The following is a 12,755-nucleotide window of genomic DNA, read 5'->3' as shown; positions in this document are numbered from 1 at the left end:
CTGGGGGCTGAGATCTGAGGATCGCAGTTCAAAGCCAGACCAGACAGGAAAGTCCATGAGACTCTTAAATCCAATTAATCACCAAAAAGCCAAAAGTGGAGCTATGAGTCAAGTGGTAGAGCACTAGCCTTGGGCAAAAAAGCTTCAGGGACAGCGCCCAGGCCCTGAGTTCATGACACAGGACCAACATAAAACATATACATATATAAAGGAAGAGCAAATAAACATGGATTTGGGAAGGTATCTTGGGACTCTGGCACCAGGAGGGAGAGGAGGAGAGAGAGAGCAGGGAAAGATGACCAGGGGAGGGGTGAGGTTCATGTACCTGCGTTGGCCTTGAGGTCCTCCGGGGTCACCATGACCACGAAGCGTATGGCTCTCTCATTGCGGAACATCTCATAGGCCCACCTTCGGATGGAACGCATGCACTTCACCGCGGCGATGCCGTTGTTGGCAATGAGCACCTGCACAGGTAAACCGGAAAGGAGGCAGATGCACATCTACCTGCGCTGGCAGCTGCCTGACACCTCCACGCACATCTCACGGCGGCAGAGCCTGATGTGGGGCCCACAGCACTCCTCAACGGCCCCTCCCAGCCCAGCACTGAGCAGGTGCTCAAAGTCTGCCAGCCCTCTGAATGGAAGGCCGAGGGAATGGATGAACGGATGATGGAGTGAATGGATGAGGGGACAAGAGGCGGGCTTTTTTTTTTTCTCCTTTGAATAATACAAATTTATTTTAGAAATCAAATATACACTTCCAATTTTCTATGTAAATCCAAATGTTTAGAAATTAGATTTAGTTACAATTTTAACTAGTGTGATTTTTACAACTGGGTGGCACTCACAGTTGAAATAAGAGTTGCTCTTGGCAGAAGTTATTTTAGCTTTTCATGCTTGACTGTCACACCACACTAAATATTTTTATGTTAGATAATATTTACTCAGAGGAATAAAATATAATGGGACACTTGCTTAAGAAATGATTTGGGGAAAAAAAAGAAATGATTTGGGGTATAATCAAAGGAATGTAACTACAAATCTGTAGAAAGGCACTTGGCATGTAAAATTCCAATAAAAAGCTACTCTCCAAAATTTTACAGATCTAAAGAATGACTCCTAGATAACATGCTTTCTGCTTTAGTGCTTAAAAGAAGCGGCGGGCTTTTGAGCATGCTTTTGAGCACTACTATGATCAACGCTGGCATTTCTTAGTGTTCAATACGTACCACACCGTAGTGCAAGGGTGTTTTACCTGCTTTTATCCTCACCGCCTCCCTTTGAAAGAGATTTTACCATTCTCCTAGCTAAGGGTTAGAGACACTCAAATTCAGCTGTGCTGCTCACATCCATCATCCCAGCTATGTGGAAAAAGGTCAGGGACAGTGCCCAGGACCTTATTACCAAAGCAAAGGTTGGAGAGGAGGGCAAGGGGAATGAATGGCCCCCTATCTGTTCTAGAACACTCTAGGAAGCCCAAGGGTCCAATGGCTGCTCTAATCCTCAGGCTGTGGCAGAGGACAAGCCAAGGTCGCGGTGAAGACAGAATGCGTACCAGGCCTCTTCCTTCTCTCTGGCCTAAGCTCCTGGGAATTCAACGCTGGCCACAAGTTGGGCTGGCTGTGAAACAGTCTCTGGCCAAGTGTGGCAAAAACACACTTTCTGGATCCTTCCCAGGTGATTAAATCTGGGGCAGGGTGGAAGCATGCCTGTGTTCAGCCAGTCAGGCTGGGGAATCTGAAAACTGCACTACTGGGGTCCAACAGCCAGTTCAAATCCCAGCTTCTCAGCCTCAGTCTCTTCATCTGTAAAATCACTAGCAGCACATGCAGGATGGCTGAATGAGACAGGACAATGTAGCGGAGGTGACGGGAGGCCTCCCACCTCACCCTCAATAAGCCATGCGGTTGCTGTGCTCAACTGCTCCCAAATAGATCAGACCAAGCCTCTGCAACCACGTGACCCAGGTTCAAATCCTGGCTCTACCACTTTCTAGCAACAACCTATGTCAATCTCTGTATGTAGTTCCACTAGGAACCACCGAAGAGTAGGGTTCTGGGCTTTTGTGAGAGAGAAGAGGGATGGTGTGAGCATTCATAAATGGCAACTGGTCCAAACTGGGGGTGTCTGGGTTGTATGCATCGTATCAAATAACCAGGAAAGCAGCCTTTCGTAAAAGCTGCTCAGGGTTCTGTGTCTACTCACAGGTCCAGGGGCCTCAGCCTCCCTCCCTGTGAAATGGGGTGATGCACCTGTTGCATCTGGCCATGGTGGGAGCCAAGAGCTCCACCAGCATTAAGTACAAGCGTCATGGGAAGATGGCCCCTCACAGCCTGGGCGAGGGGAAGAGGGGTCCTTCCACTCCAGCCCAGCCCCACCCAGACCCTGTACCTTCTCGATGACCCGATCCCCACCAAATCGCGTGACGAACTCGGCCGGGGAGGCCACGGTGAAGTCTCGATGCAGATCCAGCTTCTTGTGCTCACGGCCCCGCCTCACGAGGTGGAGTCCTGACATGCTCGGCCTGTGGAGAAAGACAGAGCCATGGGAGAGCGGGAAGGCTCAGGCACGAGTCAGAGCTCCGCGCAGAGGGAGTGAAGGCAATGGAGCAGCCCAGAGCTCCAGGCTGTCACCATGTTCACCTCCCAGGGACCCTGAGGTCATCAGTGAGGAGACGGGGGGGGGGGGGGGGCACCGAAGCCTGGGTTGGTGCACAAACTCAGACGGTGTGGATCCTATTCACCTGCCCGCTCCTAATTTAGGAATAAAAAAAAAAAAAAAATCCAGGCACTAGAGGTTCATGCCTGTAAGTGTTAAGTGTATTATAGACTTCCTTTCTAGTTATACAATACCACCCATCTTCTGTAAGATGGAGTCTCATGAACTTCTTTGCCCAGGCTGGCCTTGAACTGTGATTCCCCAATCACTGTCTCCCAAGTAGTTAGGATTATAGGCGTCAGCCATCATATCATAACAGTATCATTCCACTTGAGACGCCATCTATGACCTTCCCATCTGGAGAGATGAGGCTTTAGCTCTTCCATGCAACCTCATCCACTTCCCTCCCCAGCTGGCCAACAGCTCCAGCTGTCATTTGTTGTATTAGCTGCAGGAGAAGGGAAAGGGAAGGGAAAGGCAAAAAGGGTGTCGGGCACAAAATAAACAGTTACATCAGTCAGGTGCTGGTGGCTCACGCCTGTAACCCTAGCTACTTAGGAGGCTGAGATCTGAGGATCACCGTTCAAAGCCAGCCCCGACAGGAAAGTCCCTGAGACTCTTTTCTCCAATGAACCACCAGAAAACTGGAAGTGGCGCTGTGGCTCAAGTGGTAGAGTGCTCGCCTTGAGCTGAAGAGCTCAGGGACAGAAGAGCCCAGGCCCAGAATTCAAGCCCCATGACTGACAAAACAAAATAAATAAATTAAAATAAACAGTTGCTTCAACACAGCAAGCCAGGAGGGTGGGAGACTATGGATCTAACCTTAGCCCTATCCGCAAGAGCACCAAGCCCGGGAGTCGCCTGGTCCGTGGAGCCCAGGTCCCGTTCTCTATTTAAATGCTCTCCCCATCTGACCATGACCCTGTTCCTTTGTTCCTGAAAGTCTACCATTTCCCTTTTCCACACACACAATCACCCATCAGTTGGACCTAAAGCACAGTGGAGAAAACTCCATTCTGCGGCTTGGGGGGGGGGGGGGGGCGCACGCGGGGGCACCATTCACAGTTGCCATTTTGATTTCTAAGGTGATGACAGAGCCCCTTCATCCTGCAAACCCTAAGCCGTCATTATGAACCCCAAATACGAATAGATAATCCTGCCAGGTGGCCTTATGTCTGGTCCAGTCTCTGAGCAAGTGGCTATTTTAATTCTTTTGGACAATGCTGGAGACCAACCGAGGTTGGCTTCCGACAGCCCAACCTCCAGCCAGCCTTTGCTTCAGTTGAAGGACAACTCTGCTTTGCCCTAAGCCTTCAGCCCAACCCGAAGCCGGGCAACAGGACAAGCTGAAACGTTCCACCGTGACTTTGGAAATGGCTTCGGGTAGCAGTCAACAACAGAGGTGCCAGCCAAACAGCACTCCGCTGTCAGCGGGAGGAACAGCGGGCACTGAACTGAGGGGACAGGAAATGAGCATGCTTAGAGGTCAGGGGAGGGGTGGTAAGGTGTCTCCTCACTGGCTCCAGAGAAGACTGAGGATCAGAGATTCTCCGAGATAAATGAAAGCATTTCCTATTGATTAGGCTAAAAAAAAATAGTGCTCTATATAGTTTTTTTTTTGTCGGTCGTGGGGCTTGATTAAAAAAAAAAATAGTAACAACATCTGTAATCCTAGCTATTCAAGAGGCTGAGATCTAAAGATCATGGTTCAAAGCCAGCCTCTGCAGGAAAATCTGTGAGACTCTTAAGTAGAATTGTGTGGCTCCAAGTGGTAGAGGGCTAGCCTTGAGCAAAAAAAAAGCTGAGGGACAGTGAATTTAAGCCATTTTCACAAATGACAAAAGAAGGAGGAGAAGGAGGCAGAGGAGGAAGTGGTGGAGGAAGAGGAGGAGGAAGATTCAACCTGGGCTGGTCGCTCCTGCATGTAATCTAGCTACTCAGGAGACTGAGATCCGAGGATCGAGGATCAAAGTTAGCCTAAATAAGAAAATCCGTGAAACTCCGTTCAGGGACAGTGCCCAGGATCTGAGTTCAAGCTCCAGGCACATATAAACGTGTGCATGCGCGTGTGTGCACACACACACACACACACAAATATAATAGGGCTTGCCCACAGTGGAGCTCACAATACCATCCATTGTTCTCACTCTGAAGGAAGGCCATTACAGCAGCCCAAGGGTGGTACACAGGCCCCTGGCCACATCCAACCCTCAGATCTACCACCTTCTCTTCCCTCCCATGAAGCAGAAGGGGACAAACACTCCCACTGCCAGATGATGGCAGCAAAGGTACTTTCTGGGCCAAACGTTTGTCTTATCATAAAGCAAGAAGGGACATTGTGTAGTCCAGCAGATAACTTCAAAACGTATCTTTTCAACAACACAAAACTAGGCTTCCTGGGGTCGAGGGTAAGGGTCCAATGCAGAGTGCCCGCAAGCAAGAGTGAGACTCTGAGTTCAGACCCTAGTGTTGCAAAAAAAAAAAAAGAAGAAGAAGAAGAAGAAGAAAGAAAAGGCTCCCAGACCAACAGACCCTTGGGAAAGGTTTCGGGCCACACACTAGTCCAGCTCATCAAGGCAGGGGTGAATAAGCTGAGACCCATGAGCCAAATCCAGTTGTCCAGGAGCTTCTGTACCCTGACAGGTCAAGAAGGGGGTTCACACTGGAAAAAAAAATCCAAAGAATCCTATTTTGTGACACACGAAAATTAAGTGAAATTCCAAATTCAGCTCATTTGGAAACATTGCTTGATTGTAGTTAAGGCTGAAGGAAAGAGCAGAGTGAGCTGGTGGAGACCATATGGCTACAAAGTTGAAAATATTTACTATTTGGTCCCTCACAAAAACAGAGGGCTGCCCCGCCCCCCAAGCCAGGAAGCTGTTTGCAGCCCTGACATGAATTGCTTGAAGGAATCCAGTTGATGAGGTACAAATGGCTAACAGATCCCTGAAGAAAGGCTCCACATCCTTAGCCATCTGGGAAATGTAAATCAGAACCATACTAAGAGACCTGGGAAGGTAGCTCAGTGGTAGAGTGCTTGTGTAGCATGTGTGAAATCCTGGGTTTGATTCCTCAGTACCACATAAACAGAAAAAGCCAAAAGCGGTGCTGTGGCTCAAGTAGTAGAGCACTAGCCTTGAGCACAGAAAGGCTCAGGGACAGTGCCCAGGCTCCAAGTTCAAGCCCCAGGACTGGCAAAAAAAAAACCCCACTAAGATTCCACCTCACCCTAGTCAGAATGGCCATCATCAAGAAAACAAACAGCAGTGAATGCTGGGGAGGGGATCTAGGGGGAGAAAGAATCCATACACACTGCCAGTGGAAATGATAACCCCACCAACATACCATTCCTGGAGAGTAATCAACAGAGAAGAGAGAAACCTGTACACTCCCATCTGTCACAGCACTGTGCACAGTAGCCAAGCTGTGGGGTCAGGCTGGGTGCCCATCTGATGAGTGGATCAAGGATACACGGAAATGATATACATACAACAGAGTGCTATTCAGCCCTGAAGAAGAATGAAATGATGCTGTTTACTGGAGAGGCAGGGAATGGGTGGAACTGGAGATCATCATGTTGAGCAAGGTAAGTCAAACTCAAAAAAGCCAAATATTGGAAGTGGTGCTGTGGCTCAAAGTGGTAGAGTGCTAGCCTTGAGCAAAAAGAGCTTAGGGACAGTGCCCAGGCCCTGATCTCCAGGCCCACAACAACAATAAAAAAAGCCAAATATTGCATGTTTTCACTCATATGTGGAATCCAGACCTAAAATGATATGATAGTGGGGGGAAGGGGAGGAAAAGGAGGAGGAAATATAAGCTGTTCTGTTTTTGTTTGTTTGCTTTTTAATTTTTTTTTTTTTTAGTAAGGTCTGGGGCTTGAACTCAGGGCCTGGGCATTGTTCCTAAGCTTCTTTTGCTCAAGGCTAGCACTCTACCACTTGAGCCACAGTACTCCTTCTGGCTTTTTCTGTGTATGTGGTACTGAGGAATCAAAGCCAGGGCTTCGTGCATGCTAGGCAAGCACTTTACCACTAAGCCACATTCACAGCCCAAGTACTGGGTTTTGAACTCAGAGCCTTGAGCTTGCTAAGAAGATGCTCTACCATTTGAGCCACTTGTGACAGAAAACAAAACCACAGATAAAAGGACAGTCATACTGACAAGATGTCTACCTGAATTACCCCCACTAACCCCCACTGGGAGGTAGAGGTCCTGCTTCCCACAGACTTCAAAGGGTCCATTCCTGCTACCCAAGGATGGTTCATATACACATATATGTGTGTACATGGGAGGTTTACAGACACAGGAAGTGACTGGCCTACAAGATGTTCCTCAACATGCTGGGGGGCGGGAGGGGGGGGAAAGGCAGCTTAAATTTTAAGATGCATCCTGTTACAGCAACACCCTGGACATCATGGGATAAAGCAGGGTTGCAAAGCATTTCTGGCAATCCATAATATTTCAAGTGTTTTGGGCCAGTTCTGTCCTCTAAACAATTCCACCAATTAAGCACAAAAGGACCCACAGACTAATGCAAGTTAATGATGTGGCTATCTTCCAATAAAACTTTATTTGTGGGCCAGGCATCAGTAGCTCACATCTGTAATCCCAGCTACTCAGAAGGCTGAGATCTGAGGATCACAACTCTTTATATTGCCAATAAACCACCAAAAAGCCATAGTGGTGCTGTGGCTTACGTGATAGAACACTAGCCTTGAGCAAAAAAATCTCAGAGATGGCACTCAAGCCCTGATTTCAAGCCCCAGGACTCACACACACACACACACACACACACACACACACACACACACACAAGCAAATTACAACAGTCTACTATATTCTGCATGATACCTCGTTTTCTTCCTTCCTTCCTTCCTAACTTCCTAACTTCCTTCCTTCCCCTCCCCCCCCCCCCTCCTTTGGTGCCAGTACTGGGGCTTCAACTCAGAGCCTTGCATTCTGACATTGCTTTTCCACTCAAGGTGGGTGCTCTGCCACTTGAGTCACACCTCCACTTCCAGCTTTTTGCTAAGTGGAGATAAGAGTCTTTCAGATATGTCTGCCTAGGCTGTCTTTGAACCTTGCTCCTCAGATCTCAGCTTCCTGAGTAGTAAGGCTTACAGGCATGAGCCACCAGTGCTGGGAACGTGATTCAACTTTATACATTAAAACCTCTGCACCTACCACTACAAAGACACACCACTGTGGGTCACTGGAGGAGGAATTATGGTGACTCACATTCCTCCTTTCTGTTTATCTCTGAGTTTCTGAATTTCCAACAGCAAATACAGCATCACTTTGGCAACAGTTTAAAAGTATAACAAAATGAAAAGAAAAAGGCAAAATCATATCTGGGGGGGGGGGACTAAGACGCTCAGGGACTCCGAGATGCCTATGAGTCTGATCAGAAAATGCGCTTCCAAAAAAAAAAAAAAGAAAATGCGCTTCCATAGGAATGCCAGCCTCCGGTCTCCCCAGGGTTTCCACTTCAAAAAGTCAGGTCTGGCCTCCTCCTCCTCCTCCAGCCAAGGCCTGACAGAGTTTGCAAAGTGGGCTCCATCTGCCCAACAGCCAAAGTTAAGCTTGCATTTCTTTGGTTGGGGGGGGGGGTGTCAAAGGAAAAGGGGGTGCTAAGAGGACATACAGCCTGACCTGGGACTTGGAGGGAAGGGGGCTTGCATGAGTTTGTAAGAAGCAACAGTCACAAAAAAATTGCAGGCTTACTTACTTCTCGGGGCGATCAGAGAAGCAGACCTTGCACTTGGCCGGGCTCATGTTGACCGACCCGCCGGCCAATCCCACCCGGCTCCTGCAGGGGTGCAGAGCACGCACCCCTTAAGCCCTTAAAGCGGACCCCAGCCCTGAGGCCCATCAGGGTAGCCGGGTCACGACAGAGAGGCCGAGGCACTGTCCTAGAGCGCCTGGGGCCGCGTCTGGCGACTGCGGGCGGACATCCAACTCGGTGCTGCGCCTGCTCCATCCCGAAATGCCCCCCCTGCACAAGCCTGCGCGGGGGACCCATGTGCCCGCCCGGGCTCCGCCCCGCCCCGCCCGAGAAGACACGCCCACTAAAGCCCCGCCCCGGGTGCAGGCCACGCCCCTAGTGTAGGCCACGCCCCCTGCGCCACTCCAGCCCCGCCCCGCCCCCCCATGGCTGACCGCGGTTGACCTTGAGCACCCGAGGAAGAACAATTAAAAAACCCCGCCTTTGCTCTCCTGCTCGGCTCCTCCCATTTAAAGCAGAATTAAAGATTGCCTACCCCTACATGTGGCCCTATTCACATACACGCACACGCACGCACGCGATGGGAGACATTGCAAATGAGAGCCCGCATTGCCAGGTCAACTTCTGGCTTCCAAACTCCCGTCTTGGCTGATTTTTTCACTTCGACCCCCAGGGGTAGTTTTTGCCACACCTTCCTCTCCTCCTTCTCCAGCTCTCCTTCTCTCCCCCTCCTGCCATCCCCCAGTGGGGCCCAGGAAAGGACCCAGGAAGGGCAGGGAAGACCCCAGCTGCCGGCCCCCGATCCTAAATAGACTCCGACCGAGGTTAACATCCAGTGTATTCCCAATACACAAAGGAAGGAAGGAAGGAAGGAAGGAGGGAGGGAGGGAGGGAGGGAGGAAAGGAAGGAAAGAAGGAAGGAAGGAAGGAAGGAAGGAAGGAAGGAAGGAAGGAGGGAGGGAGGGAGGGAGGGAAGGATGGAAGGAAGGAGGGAAGGAAGGAAGGAAGGAAGGAAGGAAGGTTCCTTCTTCCAGCAATATAACGAAGGACAAAGACCCAAACCAACCCCTGCCTAAAGCACGGTAGAACTATCAAGAGATGCACCCGGGTTTGACGAAGTCTGCCTAAGGTCTGCTACACTTTTTATTTAACACCATCTCAAGCACAGTAAAATAAATCAATAAGATCGCGATAAAAATATTTAATCATAATAATGACACATAACCTATGTTCATAAAAGCAAGCAAGCAAGAAAAAAAAAACCCGCGAATACTGGCCCAAAAGATAACATTCCCTGCAAAAGAACCACCAGGGCCACACCTGAGGGAGTGCTAAATTCATACTACAAGGTGAACAGCAATCCCCTGCCACACCCACAAGCCCTTAAATAAAATTGCAGTAACTGTTTCTAGAAAGCTCTCTAGGATAGTAGCTTCACCTGACCTACCCCACGCCCAAAAAAAAACCCTCTTTAGGGTGATTTTTTTTTTTTTTCTTTTTGGTTTATTTAGACAGAACTCCAGAGTTCAGGGATTACCTACACACAACCATCATTCATCAGCTAAGGTGTTTTGTTTATCGTGTTTTTTTTTTTAAATTAATTTCAAACAAATACCAAAAGGGAAATGAAGATAATTGCAAAGCATTCCTGCCCTACTCAAACCCAAATAGAAGAGGACTGGTTTCCTTGTATTGTTCTAGATTTTTACCAAACTCTGCCCTGGAATACAGCCAGAAGGACTGACACACTGTACTCCAGCAGGTCCTTAACGGTGACTGACACACCTAATCTCACCAGGTCCTGAAAGGTGACCGACACAGCTAATGCCACCAGGGCCTCAGGAAAGGGATTTCACTTATATGGGCATAGAGCGTGAGAGCCATCTTGTTTCCTTTTTTTTTTTTTTCCTAACTCTGTTTCCCAGGCTGGTCTTCAACTCCTACATAATGATTATTAACTATTTGGGGACCCCTCCCTCTCTCTCTCCCTCCCTCTCTCCCTCCCTACACATACAAGTAAGTTGAAACATTTTCTGTGTTTCCAGACTGAACGTTACAGTCCCCAGTCCTTTACTGAAACTGCAAGGAGTTTCAGAACATGGAATTTTTTTTTTTAGGAAGATGAAATTTTATACTCTGTATCCATGTTAGTATTTCAGTAAATAGAAAATAGGAAAAATATTCACACAAGCAAAAGGAATCAAAAGACTCTTAAATAATTCACACGGATTCGGGACAGGTTTCATCAGTGAAAAGTTCACCAGTTATAGAGAACCTTGAGTTTTATAAGCTTCAATACTAACTCCGACTGATCTTGAGCCTACCTTGTCCCGGGTTGCCTACCCTGCAGCAGTGTGCATACTAAGCTGCTAGGGAAACAAGATGGTGAGAAGAGACTTTGGACCTGGGCATCTCAGTCCAAGACATCTCAGAGCATACTAATGCTTCTTTCACAGGGCAGGACCATCCTGAACAGCAGCAGGCTTGCGGGGGAGACCTCCTTTCAGAGATGGTGTGAGCAACTCTTTTGCTACATCCTGTCATGTTCCCTTCAGCTCCATTTCTAAGAGTTGTATGGGAGTTCTAACCCTCAAAGATCCTTTCCAAGACCAAGGACAGGACAGGACATTCTCAACCCTTGACCTGAGATGAACCCAAGGGAAGGTTTCTCTTCTAAGAGAAACCAGAACAGAGTACACAAAGTCCATAATGGTAGCCAGCACTCATCAGGTGGGGAAAAGGGAGAAACTTTGACTTCCTGTAATGATATAAAGACAAAAGAAAAACCCAAAATTGCAGCTTAACTCCTAAAATTGGAACTTAATTCCAGGATAGTCTACAAAGTTATACAATATATGCAAGAAAGGTTTTATGGGAATAAAATATTACTGTTGCTGAAGACCAGCAAGAGGCCCATTCATCTATTTATCCTTCATCCATTTCTTCATCCATCCATCCATCCATCCATCCACCCATCCATCTCCATACTTGTTCAAGTGTTTTTCACATCCTGATATACAGGATTTGGTGAGGCAAGCCCACATTGCTCACTTCATTCATGCATTTCATAGTCTGTAATAGACAAAGCAGTGGGGGAAAAAACAGACCATTGCCAACCTAGCCCTGAATTCATGGACTTTGCCCTAAGGAAGGAAACCAGCATAAAACAAATAAGTACAGACATACTCTCCAGGAGGGAGACAAAACACAAAAACTGGAGCAATAATGAAATGAGGGGCTGGGATGGGGGCATATTTTAAAGGTGGGGCAGTGACAGGGAAGGCCCATCAGGGGAGGTAATTCTGGATAGAAGGACCCTCTAATGAATTTCCAGCATCCAGGGGAAAACACAAATTGAAGACCTTGCTCCTTAGCCAACAGTGAAGAATTGTAAGATGGTGGGAGCAGAGCATGTGGTCCTTCTCAGTGCAAGGTAGACCAGTTGGCCACGATGGGAGTTTGAGACATAAAAGGGCATTTCACTGAGTTTGGTGGTAGCAGCAGGTACACAGGCCCAGAGAGAGGGCTGAGGCTGAGTCTCAGTGAGAGTGAGGATGGAGGAGGAAGGACAAGGTCCCTTTAAAGATGGCTTCAAAAGCTTGTGCCCAGGACGCAAGCTTTAACATGGGCATTTTCCATCCATGCTTGCCAGTCTCCTACTAGGGAGCAGCAGGAAGAGGCTGGTGGTTGGAAGCTGGCCTTGCAGGACAGAACAACCCAGAGGGTTCCCTTGGGAAACCATGAAAGGCAGACTCACAAGCACACATTGCCTTTTGGTTGTCTTTGTTGTAATTCCTATAAGGAGGGCAGAGCACCGGATGAATACCCCAGGATTACCCCAATTCCCCAGCCCTTAGTGTTCAGTCTTTTTTCATTTTCTTTTTTGTTGTTGGTGGTGGTCATGGAGCTTGAACTTGGGATCTGGGCACTGTCCCTGAGCTCTTTTGCTCCTCCTATCACTCTACCACTTTGGCCACAGTGCCACTTCCAGTGTTCTGGTAGTTCACTGGCGATAAGGGTCTCATGGATTTTCCTGCCCAGGCTGGCTTTGAACCGCTATCCTCAGATCTCAAGCATGCGCCACCAGTGCCCACCTGAGCCCTTACTTTTCAGTCTTTAAAATGGAGAAAGGATTGGGAGAATCAGCCAAAATCCCTGGGTTCCCTTTTGTTCTGGAGAAACTGGAGACCTCAAAATGATAGGGGAGAGCAACAGACTATAGTCAGGAGGCTGAGAGCTGAGGATCCCAGTTCAAAGCCAGTCCAGGCAGGAAAGTGAGACTCTTATCTCCAATTAACAACCAGAAAACCGGAAGTGGCACTGTGGCTCAAGTGGTAGAGTGTTTGCCTTGAGCTGAAGAGCTGAGGGACAGC

The 12,755-nt window shown here is 48.3% G+C and overlaps 1 protein-coding gene across 2 annotated transcripts in view; it reads right to left on the bottom strand.

Annotated features, from left to right (window-relative positions):
* The window catches only part of Acacb (acetyl-CoA carboxylase beta), a 67,164-nt gene that overhangs the window by 53,590 nt on the left and 819 nt on the right, over window positions 1-12,755 (bottom strand). The window contains exons 1-3 of one of the 2 annotated variants that reach the window (XM_042673420.1): window positions 8,386-8,566; window positions 2,391-2,523; window positions 326-464 (exon numbers count right to left, since the gene is read on the bottom strand). In XM_042673420.1, the coding sequence (XP_042529354.1) occupies window positions 326-464; window positions 2,391-2,523; window positions 8,386-8,432 (319 nt within the window). In that variant the 5' untranslated portion in view covers window positions 8,433-8,566. Of the gene's footprint in view, window positions 1-325; window positions 465-2,390; window positions 2,524-8,385; window positions 8,567-12,755 lie in introns of those variants that run through there. The other variant, XM_042673419.1, reaches the window with a different exon arrangement.

This window comes from Dipodomys spectabilis, unplaced genomic scaffold, assembly GCF_019054845.1.
Source record: "Dipodomys spectabilis isolate Male_0828 unplaced genomic scaffold, ASM1905484v1 ptg000826l, whole genome shotgun sequence".
Lineage (NCBI taxonomy): Eukaryota > Metazoa > Chordata > Mammalia > Rodentia > Heteromyidae > Dipodomys > Dipodomys spectabilis.
Note: the sequence above shows the minus strand (reverse complement) of the source record. Positions and strands in the feature narration are given on the sequence as shown.